This window comes from Hippocampus zosterae, chromosome 14 (genome assembly GCF_025434085.1).
Source record: "Hippocampus zosterae strain Florida chromosome 14, ASM2543408v3, whole genome shotgun sequence".
NCBI lineage: Eukaryota > Metazoa > Chordata > Actinopteri > Syngnathiformes > Syngnathidae > Hippocampus > Hippocampus zosterae.
Window position 1 is genome coordinate 12,991,287 of NC_067464.1, and position 15,308 is coordinate 13,006,594.

The 15,308-nt window shown below is 43.0% G+C and overlaps 1 protein-coding gene across 2 annotated transcripts in view; it reads left to right on the forward strand.

The window, feature by feature from the left end:
- Nucleotides 1-15,308, forward strand: part of prkd3 (protein kinase D3) — a 41,440-nt gene that overhangs the window by 23,014 nt on the left and 3,118 nt on the right. Inside the window, exons 3-15 of one of the 2 annotated variants that reach the window (XM_052086842.1) lie at nt 1,417-1,555; nt 5,578-5,709; nt 6,052-6,209; nt 6,502-6,703; nt 6,800-6,877; nt 6,961-7,147; nt 7,290-7,413; nt 7,578-7,655; nt 11,529-11,805; nt 12,287-12,339; nt 13,580-13,652; nt 13,744-13,850; nt 13,931-14,092. In XM_052086842.1, the coding sequence (XP_051942802.1) occupies nt 1,417-1,555; nt 5,578-5,709; nt 6,052-6,209; nt 6,502-6,703; nt 6,800-6,877; nt 6,961-7,147; nt 7,290-7,413; nt 7,578-7,655; nt 11,529-11,805; nt 12,287-12,339; nt 13,580-13,652; nt 13,744-13,850; nt 13,931-14,092 (1,770 nt within the window). The remainder of the gene's footprint in view (nt 1-1,416; nt 1,556-5,577; nt 5,710-6,051; nt 6,210-6,501; nt 6,704-6,799; nt 6,878-6,960; nt 7,148-7,289; nt 7,414-7,577; nt 7,656-11,528; nt 11,806-12,286; nt 12,340-13,579; nt 13,653-13,743; nt 13,851-13,930; nt 14,093-15,308) is intronic. The other variant, XM_052086843.1, reaches the window with a different exon arrangement.

Sequence of the window (15,308 nt, forward strand, 5' to 3'; positions counted from 1 at the left end):
GTCACCACAGGAAGGATGCCCCCACCCCCCTCCCCCACCCCTTGCTCACTGCCAATGGTTTTGAAGGTTTAAGGTAAACAGTATTGTTCACCTCAAAGGGTAATGAGGGGAGCCTTCAAGGTATGTGGATGGGAGAAGCAGTGACATGGAATTTGTTTCTTCCTAAAGGCACATGCAATGTACTTGAGCGAGAGACTGTGTGATCATAAGCTTTGGTGATAGTTTGCATTGAGAATATAAAATGTTCTTCTGATGCATGTTTGTGATACAGTACACTCATTTTTTTCAAGCTCCATCATTATCCATCCATCCATCCATCCATCCATTTTCTGATCTGCTTATCCTCACAAGGGTCGTGGGGCGTGCGTCCTTGGGCAGTAGGCGGGGGACACTCTGAACTGGTAGCCAGCCAATCGCAGGGCACACAGAGACGAACAATGATCCACGCTCACACTCTAGTTTGCCTAGTGGCAATTTAGAGTGTTCAGTCGGCTTGCCACATGCATGTTTTTGGAATGGGGGAGGAAACCAAAGTACCCAGAGAAAACCACTCCATTATTAATCTGTCTTTTAAAATTTTATTTATTTGCTTCTTGGCAACTATGAATCTGCAGGTGTCTTAACATGCTGTATTGGCATAGTCAGTGCCAGCCCTGGTCCTCTCTGGTGGCACTTGCATTGTCACATGCGACCCATTGTGTGCAACCCCCGTTCACACGGAAACAGCTGTTAGATCCGCCGTGGCGCTGCGCTTGGCATGGCATTGAAATGAAGCTCCAAGTACAATCATAGTACCCGGGATTTTTCCTTAATACCATTGACAATTCCAAACATGCATGCATCTGGTTTTGATCTGGTACCACATCCTCTCCTCCATCCTTGAAAATATGATTCTTTTATGGTCTTTGAAAATGGAGTGGAAGGAGGTTAGAGGGCAGTACCACCAATTAATGTGTCCATATGTTCATTTGATTTGTCTTTTGCTGCTTTGACCGAAGTGTCGCTTTAAAATACATGCGCATCTGTATAGGAAGTGACTCATATTTGACTGATTCTTTACTTACCGAACTGTAATTCTCCACCACTCGATTCAGGATATTTACCTCCTCTTTCTCCTTCTTGCTGACTGCTTCGCCCTTACTCTTTTATTGCTCCTCAATCACACAACTTTCAACTCATGAGCAGCTGGATAGACGGTCCTTGTCTAGACCAGACCAAACAAGTCAGAAGTGATCTTTATCACCATGTAATTTTCAAAGCTCTCTGAAATAGTTTTTTTTTGTTTTTTGTTTGTTTTTGTTGTCAACAGAGCAATGCTGACATGAATCTGCATGATCTCTGCCTTGGACATGACTTTTGTCATTTATTGTACAAGCCTTTCCAGGTATTTCCAGCTGACCAGTCTTTTCTCTTTAGTTCCCAGAATGCGGCTTCTTTGGCATGTACGACAAGATCTTGCTATTCCGCCATGACCTAAATGATGAAAACATCCTGCAGAGGCTGACCTCAACTGAGGACATCCACGAGGGAGACCTAATTGAGGTGGTTCTCTCCGGTATGTATGCTGTCTTGAAACTTGAAGATTTCTTTAGCAAAAACACAAAGAAACTGCTATTTGACATCTTAAGCCTACTGCACTTGGAGCGACGTGGCCAAACACATGCAGTGTGTGGGGTTTCTCAAGTACATACCCAATTCCAATGAAGTTGCGACATTGTGTTAAACATAAATACAAACAGAATCCACTGATTTGCAAACCATGTCCAGCACTCACACACAGAGGTGAACGTCGCCCCATCTTTGTGTGTGAATGGCTGAGCTATGTGGGAAGCTCCTTTTATACTCAATCATGGCACCATCCTGTTCTCAATTTCTCAGCTTGAACATTGAAAAACTCTTTGCACTGTCGTGTCCTCGATTATATGTCGTTTGAACAGGATTTTCAGAGTTGATGATGTTTGATTTATGCTTAACACAACATCGCAACTTCATTGTAATTGTTTGTGTAATTTTTATGAGCGGCTGACCGTCTGCAACTAGTTAGGCTGAAATCCCAAATTGTAATCGCAGGTCAGCATCATTGTAACTTGCGGATATTGTAGAACTGCCGATCAAAATGCCATGTTGTATCACATGAACTTGGATAGCAAAATTCAAATTTCCGGGGAACAAGTGAGATTCAACTGGCCACCATCAACACACATGACCGAATGGCCGCTGTTTGACAATTCTTCCTTCATTCATTCATTCATTCAGCTTCCGAGCCGCTCGATCCTCACTAGGGTCGCGGGGTGTGCTGGAGCCTAATCCCAGCTGTCTTCGGGCAGTAGGCAGGGGACACCCCGAATCGGTTGCCAGCCAATCACAGGGCACACAGAGACGAACAACCATCCACGCTCACACTCACACCTAGGGACAATTTAGAGTGTTCAATCAGCCTGCCACGCATGTTTTTGGAATGTGAGAGGAAACCGGAGCACCCGGAGAAAACCCACGCAGGCCCGGGGAGAACATGCAAACTCCACACAGGGAGGCCGGAGCTGGAATCGAACCTGGTACCTCTGCACTGTGAAGCCGACGTGCTAACCACAGGACTACTGGGCCGCCCACAATTCTTTATTTATTTTTTAAATTTATTGTATGTATCTAAACCACTTATGGCAGATTTACACAAGTAATACTGGCCTCATTATTTACTACACAAAAAAGGTGAGGTGTTCCGGGCATGTCCCACCGGGAGGAGACCCCGAGGAAGACCCAGGACACGCTGGAGAGACTATGTCACCCAGCTTGCCTGGGAACGACTCGGGATCCCCCGGGGAGAGCTGGAAGAAGTAGCTAGGGAGAGGGAAGTCTGGGCTTCCCTGCTAAAGCTGTTGCCCCCGCGACCCGGCCCCGGATAAGCGGTAGATGATGGATGGATGGATGGATGGATGGATGGATGGATGGACAAAAATCAATACTGAATAAAGACATTGGTAACACAAAATGTTTTCCAATAAGAACCCCTGGTGTTACAATCTCTCTGCTCAAGTCATTTGGTAGCTGTGCAAAGGTCAGTCGCTAAGTGTGCAGAGTCATTTGTCAACTGCAATTTGTTCACAATTTTCCAGTTGTGTCAAGTTCAGACGCATTTCTTGGTGTGTGCCCGGGGCCTTAGTTAACGGATGGTTCACTTGCTTGTCTTCCGTTCGGGAAGCGTGGGTACAGTTCCTACCTAGTGAGTGACTGGGCGAATACGAGTGCAGATGGTCGGTAGTTTCTGTATTTGCGTCGTCAGTGTCATTTTATCCAAAGTCAGCCTGGGATAGATTCCAGCTCCGAACAACCTTCAGTACCTTAGGTGTTTTAGCAAATGGATAGCGGTGCCATGAATCAACTGACACTCATTCCGACGTGGGGAAATTTGCACATTTTATATGAGATGATTCACCTTGGTGTCAGTTACTCAGGTGTTTTTCGTGCTACACCCAGCAATGAATGAGTGAATCCGCTTCCTGAGCAATGCTGAGATCACAAATGATTTAGAACAACCGTTGTCAAATCTGTCCATCCGTCAACATCAGGAAGCACCTGACACCACCTGTGCTGAATCGCCCCCTCCCCTCCCCAGAGCCCGGAGTATTGTTTGCAGGTGTTTAGGTGGGGTACAATTGTATCGGTTCAGGATCTGAGGATACTTCAGGCATCAGGGCTGAGGAATGTAGACTGGAGAACTTCCTTCTTTTCTGTTTCTCACTGTCTGTGTTTGTCTTGTGCTCTCTTTGTGTCACCCTTTGTTATTCTTTGTCCACCGTGCTTTCTCTCTTTTCAACCTTGTAATATCCAGCTGCAGGTGCTTTGACGCTCTGTCACATGCTGTCGAGTCAATGCCACAGCATTGCCTTTAGAGAGTACAAGACACACACAGCAAGTTCATGTTTTCAACCATTTGCTTTGGTTCAAGAGAAACTCGGAATCTTTTCCACCCAACAATTTGTCTCATCATCATCCTCCGTCAGTTTTGCTAAACCAACCTATAGTTGTATCCTGTGGCTTTGGGAGAGAGAGTAAGAGGATCTTGTTCGCTTCGAGAAAGGGGCAAAAGTGGCTTTTCCTTGGCTCCGAGCTCAAAAGAAGAGGACTTGTTTTTCCAGCAATAAGTGATTGTAGTAGGCCCGTGGTGTGTAAACATGCTCTGATATGCAGTCCGGGCCCTGCTCACAGTGTATACTGCAAAGGCCATGTGGACCCATGAGGTTTGCGGTTCAGCCTGACCGATTGTCCCTTTGTTCTGTTTTTCGCTCCCATCTTGTACCACCCACTTTCATAAGTTCCTCATTTATCACCCTGGGCAATGTGAAATTTGTCTTTGACAGTACTTGTGGCAAATGAATACGGCATTTGTTATGAGCACTGTATGTTTGGCTTTGATTTAAACTTGTGGCTTCTGAATGGAAAATGTGGTGCCTTAAAACAAACAAATGCAGGCTCTGCGTGAGAGAAGTGATTCCAAAACAACTTGAAGGCATGAAGTTGTGCTTTGAGGTCAATTAACTTAACATTGAAATTCCCAGTATGTGATAGTGTGAGGACTAGGAAGCATGCAGTTTTTTTACTCCTGAACGCTGCCCTTCATTTTGTTGGTGCCAGAGAGCAATGTTCGCCCTTCAATGCTATGTGTTGCAGGCATCAAATTCAAACGGTGAGAATGTTGCCAACAAAGTTGAGGTCATCATTCTCAATGCATTCTCAAAATGTGTTGGAACCCCGTCATGCTTATTTGAGGGAGCACAGCATGTCTTACTCACACTCTTGACCGGGTGCCGGTCTGACGCAGGGCTGTTTATCACTATTTGTTTTGGCCATATATAAAATAAATTAATAAATAAAGGGGGGGAAAAGCATGCCAGTGGTTGAAAAAGAGACAGAATGATAGATGTACTCTGAATGAAAGGAAGAATCATTCCATTTATGTGAGCCTGAAAAAAAAATCCATACACACATTATACAAGCTGAAACAAACAACAAAGTTTTGGATGCACGTGCTTGTTTGGCAGCTGTCACCTCACAATTTTAGACGTCTCGTTTTTAGTGTGTCACACATTCACATGACTAACCGACTCTTACTGCCAACAATGAAGTCAGTGTTGATTTGACACAAAACCACAAAGTGAGAAAATAGAGAAACAGGAAGTGAGACAAATCCCACACCTCCTCTGGATTATAAATAACAGCAACGGACCGATAGCACATGCATATGGCACACTTCTCTGGATTCTGTCAGTCCCCTTTATGATTGAAATAAGTTTTGTCGCTGCACAGATATGATGCCCTCTACTGCAACAATGCAGACACAGCAGCCATATTTGCAGGCGACCGACCCATCTCTGTATTTGAATGTCTTTGAAGCTCGAATTTGGTGTCAGCAATATTGACATTGAAATGAATTTGATCCAATGTCCGCGAGTTCTCCTTTTTCCTCACTTCTATCTCAGCTTCCACTTTCTTCTCATCCCTCAGTTTTGCTGGCCAAGTTGTTTTCTGGATGGCTTTGGTTTTTCAAGCTTGGTGACATCATTTTACTCTTGTTTCTAGCCCAAGCCACAGTTGAAGACTTCCAGATTCGACCTCATGCCCTTTATGTCCACTCCTACAAAGCCCCCACTTTCTGTGACTACTGCGGGGAGATGTTATGGGGTCTTGTTCGGCAGGGGCTCAAATGTGAAGGTTAGACACACACACACACACACACACACACACACATCAAATTTAATAAAAAAAAATAACTCTACTTCATGCATAAGACTCTGAAATTCTGTTTAGTGTACCGCTGACACGTTCAACATTTAGCTAATGGGAATGACATCTTCTTATTTTTTGATATTTTATCAACTCTCATGTTTGATTTTAGTTAAATATTTGCATATACAGTATATCTCAACATATGTAGCTGGTATTCAAACCAATTTATCAGTTGAGCCGTGTTGCAGCTGATTTACAAATCTCTGCCGTCCCACTGGCTATGTGTCACATTGTAACCATTCTGAGCTTCTTTTGTTTACTCATCAGGGTGTGGGCTAAACTACCACAAGCGCTGTGCCTTTAAGATTCCAAATAACTGTACTGGTGTGAGGAAGAGGCGATTGTCCAATGTCTCGCTGCCAGGACCATCCCTCTCTGTACCTCGACCGGTACCTGCAGAGAATGCAGCGGTTATCTTGGATGAGGTCAGTTCCCTTTAGAAAGCTGCTTGGCATCACCTTCGTGTGGATTTTTTTAATGTCGATAATAAATTAAATTTAAGTAGATGTGCATGTGCTTGTGATGTGAATGAGGAGGAACAAATCTGCCTGAGTGCAGAAAACGAACGGTATATCATGATTTCATGTTCTTAACGGGAATGAAGACCAGTTCAATTCCTCCAGAATTGATCGTTGGTTATCCATTGTTTTCCCCTGTCCCATACTCCTCCAACTTGCTCTTCTTCTATGCTTTCCCTTTCTCATGCATCCATTTCAGCAGCAGCAGCAGAGGTCCCATCAAGAAGCGGGGAAGCGAATCCTGTCCTGGAGTGGCAGGCCTATCTGGATGGAGAAGATGGTGCTCGGTCGAGTCAAGGTTCCTCACACCTTTGCCATTCACACCTACACTCGACCCACTATCTGCCAGTACTGCAAGCGCCTGCTCAAGGGAATCTTTCGTCAGGGAATGCAGTGTAAAGGCAAGCTAGTATGGAACAAAATATATTGTACTCCGCATGGTTTTCTCCACCAGTGACAATGTGCTTGTTTTTTTTTTTTCAAATTCTTTCTACCAGATTGCAGATTTAACTGCCATAAGCGGTGCGCTTCAAAGGTACCAAGAGACTGCTTGGGTGAGGTGGATTTCAACGGAGGTAAGTTCTAAATCACATCACATCCGTTTGCATTTGAGGTATTTCCCTGAAATATCTCAAATATGCGCAACCTACACTTGCAGAGCCATCGAGCCCTGGCCCGGAGTCAGACACGCCTCTGGATACAATGGAAGTAGACAGCAGTGACATGGAAGGCAGCAGAGGGCTGGATGACCCAGAGGAACTCTCTACTCCGGAGGAGAGGTTGTTCGACATGGACTCTCCCTTCTTGGACCGAGAGAAAGATGAGGAGCCCATTAAGACTATTAGGTAAGGGTATGTTATCCTAATATTTGAGTCATTGTGAGACAAATAAAGGTTTTCTTATCTTATATTGCACTGTCGCTGCTGTTTGCCACAGTTAGACTAAGTGATCAAATGTACCTTTCAAAGTGATTGTGCTTGAATTTAGCCCCTCCACAAGCACCAACATCCCACTGATGCGGGTGGTCCAGTCCATCAAGCACACTAAGAGGCGGAGTTCCACTGTGGTGAAGGAGGGCTGGATGGTTCATTTTACCAGCAGAGACAACTTGGTAAGACTGACAACTGACAGCTTCCATTTAGTTGTGCGTGCAGGAGCAGCGCAAGCGTTTTTCCCTCAAGAATTAGTTTGATGTATGAGTGTTTGATGATCTTGTTGGTGAGAGGTCTGTTTTTCCTCGTGTGCTCACTTGGGGTTTTGCTGTATCTTGGACAGAGGAAGAGACATTACTGGCGACTGGACAGCAAAAGTCTGAGTCTCTTTCAGAACGACACAGGAGCCAAGTTCTACAAAGTAAGCAAAATCGATCATGTTGAAGAAAGATTTATTTTGTTCCACCTCAATCCAAATACAATGCTTACCATTAATTACATTGTTGAAAAAAGGTACGGTAAGCATTTTTTTCCAATTTTTTTTAAACCCATTTATTTTTGTAAAATATTTTTTCCATTGACACCTATTATTTACAATTAAATATCAAGACATGGAAGTATGTTGTCGTACAGCTTGCCATCGAAAAACCTTGTTTCTCCAAGGAAAAAGAAGGCTTCCAAAACGTTTCACCCGTAATCATCAATCTAACTCATCTGTTGTTCAATATAATTTCAGACCGGTTCATGCAAATTCATTTGTAGAGGTCATAACGCTATTTTTCCATGAAGTCCATGTTATGGTATACTTTTACTTTCACTTGATCTTGCACTTGTGGCCATTTTCAAACTATCATTTGAATATTTACTGCTCCCCTTTTGAAAGTTATGCAAATATCGCCAAAAGACAGCGGAGAGCTGGGTGACTAAACTGCAGGGCGTTTTTGAACCATAAGGAGGTCAGTTCGGCCCTTTGAAATGTCCCAGGTTTTTAGTCTTATAATATTAACAGCAATTATCAAGTAAAAACGAGCCTTTTATTAAAATGATGTCAATCAACATTCTCTATGTGTATTCTAATGTGTCTTTGTACCATTAATATTACTTGATGTCAAAAGTCAAATGGTCCTGATCACTGAATCTTTCAATCAAGCTCTTTTTTTTTCTTCTTAAGCGTGAAAAGCAATTGCGGGGCACTTCCTGGGCCACACTTGGTCATTACAGCGCTACAAGAGCTTAATAACGTGGTCATTACCTACTGACAACTGAGTGAGGGAGCTGCAAGATAAACACTTCCTCATGTGTGTTGATGGTTGTCTGTCGGGTGTCTGGGATGTTTTTATTTTATTGCTTGTGTCACACTGTATGTTTTAAGATGGCTCCTTCCGATGGTGAATATTACAGCGCTCTAGTGCACCGTTTCCCAACCATTTTACATTGGAAAAATGTCAAAGCATACAACCAAACAAATGTAATTCAAATACATATTTTGAAAAAACGAAACACAATAATAATAATAATAATAAAAAATAATAATTGTACAGCAATGAGTGGGGCACATACTGGTAAGCCGATTGTATCTCCTGCCATCAAAGGGAAGGTCATAATACAGTATTATTATGCCTGTCACAATAGGTTGCTGACAAAGGTAGATGAGCAAATATGCAATTTTTTTTATTTTGTAAATGAATAATAATCTCCAATTTGATAGATTTCCTCCTCATATCATATCATTTAAAGGCTATTAAACGAGAACGATCACCAAACAGACCCTTAAGACGGGCCTGGGATTGGTTTCTAGACTGATGTGACCAAACCTGCAACCTTATTGGATTGTGCATTTTTATAGAAGTTCAACTGAACTACGGAAAACAAAAACACACTTTGTTTGTAGGTAACCATTGTCTTTGCAAAAGAGGAGCAAAAAATAATAAAGTGGCATATGACTGTGCATTCTGTCAACAATATGGATGTATTCTCTCAACAATGTAGGGCTGTGCAATCAGTACATTATACTCTACATTAAAAGGGTGGGACCGGAAATGACTTGGACTGACTCGGTTTCTGCGAAAGGGTTAACGGCACGTATATTTTTTGGTCATTGAAAAGACAGTGTAATTTGAACCGCAAGTGGCAGTGGATCAATTTAGCACTTGTTTCTAATTCTGTTACCTCATATGCCGACACCAATGTCAAAATATTAGCTCTCGGTCAGTTGCACTGTAAACTGGAACTTACAGAATAAACATAATGCTAAATTAATACATTCCTGGTAGTGCCAGTCACAACTTATAACCAAGCATTGTGTAAGCAATTTTTTAGGCAGCTTGGAATGACATACTTACTGGCATTGTCTAACCATGCAATTGTAATTGTAATATTTTTTTATGAATAGGTTTGAAGTTTGCAGTGGTGTAGAACTGCACTGCATAACTAAAATCTGGAAAAAAGCTAATTTTCGCAAGTCATACACCAAAATGCCGCCCTCAAAACAAAGATTTACAGTATATGATATAATTGTCCATGTCAGTTCAAAGTAAGCATTGTGATAGGAATACTTGTGGATACAGCTTGCGTGTTGGATCTCATTAGGTTGTGAGTGTGTTGGGGTCGTCGACTGTAGATTTAACATGATTTTTCAGAGGTACACACAGAGGTTCTCCAGATATTCAAGTTGTATATCTTGAGTGTAGTCCTGTAATTTGACTGAAATCCCTTATGCTGTTGCTCGTCAGTATGTGGCCACCGTCCTCCCCTCGCTTTGCTCTATACTTCCAATTTGATTAGTGGCGGTCGCGCGGTGGCTCACTTGCCAGGCACGGCTACCATTTTCCCCATTTGGAAGCCATAACGGCTCCGCGTTTGATGAAATGAGACCCCTGTACTTGTGGTTTTTGCTTTTATTGAGTAAAGGGGCTTCTCTCTTTCTCTGCTGGATTGACTCCTGTCACAGTCAAACGCAGAAGCACCCACCCACCCGCTAATGCCCCACCCTTCCGAACGGTACTTGCAGCGTCTTTCGTCTGTCTCGGTGGCTCGTGGTAGCGCCAGTGGCTCGTGCTCAGATGGGGCCTCTGACTGGCTCTGCCTTGTAATCAGGGGAACAGAGCGCTTCAACCCGCCACAGGGCCCGATCACGTGACCCGGCCCCGCTAACCGCGAGCACTTCATGCGATACTCTGTGGTGAGCCACGCGGAAGGGGACAGCGTGTGCCTCCGCAAATGCAGATTGGTTAAACCTCTCGGGGGGGTTTTATCATTTGACCCTCCCTCCCCACTTTGATTTGACAGTGAATGTGGAGGGGATGGGCGGGGGGTGGGGGGCACTTTTAAAGTTTACTCCAACCGTTGTGTGTTCATAAGAATAAGAGGGTGAGGAGAAGTTAGCATTGGGACTACACCGGACAACTCATGAGACCCAGTGGAGTGTGTGAGTTGACAGCCTTTATTTCATATTGTTTCAACCTCAAATGTGTCTGTCTGTATGCCTCGTTGCTTGAGCAATTTTATCTTCCAGTAAGATTGTCTTTTCAATGTGAATGCACTAACTGCATAGCCGGCACCAAAACATTGCCTTCACAATTTCATTCCATTGTCCTGACAGCATTTATTTATGTCTTTACATGTTTGACAGAAGGATTTCCAATGTGATTTTGTTTCAAGAAAAAAGTTTGCCATAAATTGGCTGCATACCACCTTGACAGCACAGCATACATTTTGTAGTCAGGTTACATACAGTACACCAGGCGTGTCCAAAGTCCGGCCCGCGGGCCAAATCCGGCCCGCGGTCGAATTTCATCCGGCCCTCGGCCCCTGTCATAAAATCAGTGCCGTCTGGCCCGCAAGTTGGGCGCAATGGAACACGTGTTGCATTGACTGAGGTCTCGTCGACTGGTGAGTGATGTTTCATAGAGTACTGCTTCCCTCTAGTGGCTAAATGAGTAATAGCATTCACTAAATGAGTAATAGCATTTAGACACTAGAGAGCATCACTCACGAGTTAACAAGACATCACTCTGTGTTTATATTGACTGATATGTCATATTTCAAATTCCTGTTTCAAATGAACCAAAAGAAATTCTTAAGATTGTTGAAATTAAAATAAAAATGGAAATGTGAAACAGAGTGGCTTAGTAAACTTTGTTGAACAATATTGTTGTTCAATGTAAAGAATGTCTTCCAAGGTCGGCCCCCCGACATTTTACCACATAAAATCTGGCCCCCTTGGCAAAAAGTTTGGACACCCCTGCAGTACACGCTGCATTAGTTGCCAAAGTTTTTGCTGTTTCTCTTGTAGGAAATCCCCCTGTCTGAGATTCTCCAGGTGGAGCATTGCAGAGATTACAAGAATCTGGCCCAGGGAAGCAACCCACACTGCTTTGAGATTATCACAGCCACCATGGTCTACTATGTTGGGGAGAACAATATCAGTCACTACCATAGCCCTGTTCTGGCTGCGTCAGGAGTTGGCGTGGAGGTGGCTCAAGGCTGGGAGAAGGCCATCAGACAGGCCCTGATGCCGGTCACACCTCAGCCTAGTGTGGCAAGTGCTGCAGGCCCGGGCAAAGATCATCGTAAGTTTAACCTGCAGTTTGCAAGATGAGGGATTCTTTTCATACGCAGCATTGTTCTTCTCAAACTTTGGACGGCTTCATTACGTCTCTTTCAGTGTTTGCAACGTAGAATGATTTTTACCAGGAATTTTCATTTATCTGACTCGAAAACCATCTTGTCATTGAATGACATCATTCCAAATTAAATATTGTCTTCCAGGATTGCAACAGCAACCTAACACTCATTAAATGGTTCTCTTGCTTTTGTTGAGTTTCCAAAATCCTCTGTTATGAAGCGTTGCATACTTGCACCATTCAGTCACACTGTAGAAAGCCAGTTCGTTGCATAATAAATCGCCTCATTGTGAAGATCTATGACTTTCTTCATGCAACTGAGATAAACTTGAAGCTATGTGAGCGATGTACTGTTAGGTCTGCTTGTAATTACGGTACTTAAGGATCAGGTGACTGCATCAGTTACCAATGTGTTTTCCCCCTCCAGGAGAGCTGTCCATCAGCATATCTGTGTCCAACTGCCAAATTCAAGAGAATGTGGTGAGGGCCTTTTTTGTTTTGTGTGTGTGTTTTTTTTAATGTACAGTGCTGACTGTGTTGTTGAACTTGCATTCGAGCATCCACTCACGTGCTATTTAACCCTCGTAGTCCATTGTTTGCGATAAATGCAAAATTATGTCTTTGAATCAAAGGCAAAGAAAGGCATTCGGAAAAACATGAGAGAGCTGAAACGTATGGGGGGGTTCTAAAATGGCCGAAATTTCATGACGTCACCAGCTGATAATTCTCAGGCATTGCAGCAATAATAAAAAAGGTTTTAATTCTGTAATCTTCACAATTTACATATTTTGCACCATAGAGACCCATTATAAGTCATATTTTTGAATGCATCCTAAACCTAATGTGTAAACATGCATTTCACGCGATTTTTACGTCAATCGCTTTGTTTTCGCTTGGACAGACGTATGCATGCCACATTGTTGGGTTGAGGTCATTCCAATTGTGTAACTTTTAGGTGGCGCCAGAGGATCGCAAATGAGTTTGCCTTTTTGCAGGAGGCTTCAAACCAATGCATTTTACATGAACACGTCCGGTCGGGATTGTTAGTAGGACTTGGTTGGGACCTCCAGACACAATTTTTTTTTCCTTTTGCAAAAAATAAACAATAAAAAATCCAAAAGAACTAATAAAAACTATATATGTATGGATAGCACAGATGCCTCTGAACATTTTGAGTGTTTGAAAAAAAAAAAAGAATGTTTGTATAACACAACATACATCATTTCCAAAATTGTAAAACGCGTAACTTAGGGGTTTTTTTGTTTCAAAGGACCTAAGGGTTAAAATATCAGAAATTGATCCAAAGCTTTCATTGAACTTGCCCTTTTCTCAAGCTTGTTCTTCAGGACTTAAGTCTCGCATTTACGTGGGCATTTATGGTACAAGTAGGAAGATTTCAAATATGGCCATGTTGTACGTGGTGCATTTAGTGGATACTCATTTGCCAAAAAATACTGCCAACAGTTGAAAAGTGCTAATTGCGCTATAATAATAATAATAATAATACATTTTATTTATAAGCGCCTTTCAAGCTATGTCATTAATCTGGTCTACTTATAGTTAAATTAGGTTTAAGGGTTCCCGTTTACCAAACAATGGTCTTTTTTGAGGGGTGGGGGGTGGGGGGGTTGAAGAGAAAACCTCTTACCTATCTGTCGTTTCAGCCTTCATCGGAGCTGTCAGTGCAACCGGATAATTTTTTTTGTTACTTCTTCAACAGGACATTGCCTCCGTGTACCAAATATTCTCAGATGAAGTGCTGGGATCAGGACAGTTTGGAATTGTGTATGGAGGTATGTCTGGTGTGCAATTTCCAGAGAACAAGCAATCCATATAGACAGCATTTTATTGATTAATTTATATGCTCTTTGGGGGGCAATTTAGGTAAACACAGAAAAAGTGGCAGAGATGTGGCCATAAAGGTTATTGACAAGATGAGATTTCCTACCAAGCAAGAGAGCCAGCTGAGAAATGAGGTGGCCATATTGCAGGTGAATGTCTACAATCAAATTATTGGTTCTTTGTCAATTGATTTAAACTCATTATGGCTGTGTGTCTGCTCTGTCTTCAGAATTTGCATCATCCCGGCATTGTCAACCTGGAATGCATGTTTGAGACACCGGAGCGGGTCTTTGTTGTGATGGAGAAGCTGCATGGCGACATGCTGGAAATGATACTGTCTAGTGAGAAGAGCAAGCTGCCTGAACGAATCACCAAGTTTTTAGTTACACAGGTTTGTTCTGCAGCAATCGTTTTCTCTTTAAAATCCTGAGATTCCTTCACGCGTTCATGTCCTCAGGATTCTAGTCTTCATTGGATGTTTCAGAATCAAATGGCAGGAGCCTCAATTGTTTCTTGGATATCATAAATACAGTGGAGGTTTTTTTTTTTTTTTCGTAAAGTGGTTGTGCAAACACTCTTGCATTTTGGTATTTACTGTCTATCATGGTCTCCCTGTCTCTGTACTCTCGCTGCTGTCGATGGTTTGTGTTATCCCACTGCACACAAGCCTCTACTGAGACTCCAGGCCTGTTGATTCTTGTAGTGAGCTGATTGGGGGGGGGGGGGGGGGGGTTGTTTATGGGGAATAGTCAGCGTGGCATCAGGGCCTTCTCCCTAGCTGAGGATTCCTGGCTGCTGTGTGCGGTGGCTTTGTGGTCTGATTAGAAGAAGAGTGGGATCCTGGGCCTCAATGAACCCTGGATCCTGAACAGAAGCACCCTCATTAACAACAACCTCATTAACTATGGCAAGCCTGGCTCTGATGTGGCCAGGAGAACGTTTGTCAGAGCCAGTCAGCTTTGAGGAAATTGCAGTGCATGCTGTGGTTTTGGTAGCGACCCACAGAGACATGCATGGGCGGGGCCAACTCGCGAGTAGAGATCTGATAATGACATGAGATATTGTGAGGTACGGGATTTAACTATTCATGATCATTACTTTGCCAATACAGTGATCCCTCACTTATTGCGCTTAATGGGGACCCAGACCCCTGCGAAAGGGGAAAATCCGCGAAGAAGGTGACATGTACAGGTATATGTACATGTGTATGAGTATATATTTATATGGCCAAATTTAATGGTATACATGCATGTAGAAGTCAATGTTTGTCGTAATTAATATTACTTAGTGCTGTATACCGGGGGTGTCAAACCCATTTTCGTCGCAGGCCATATTTTACCCACCATTTCCCTTGGACGGCCATTATGACTGAAATCAAATAAATAAGTCAAGAATAACAGTTTATTCAACTGTTGTTTAAGTTACTGTAATGAGGTGTTTAGCAACAAGAAAATGCTTACAATGTCTCTCTTATTTATTACATATGATAATTTGAGATTTTGGTACATATTTTAGCAAGCATCATGGAAGTTGCCATGTTTGATTTGCATTTGCGGGCCACATAAAATGATGTGGTGGGCCAGATCTGCCCCCTGGGCCTGGACTTT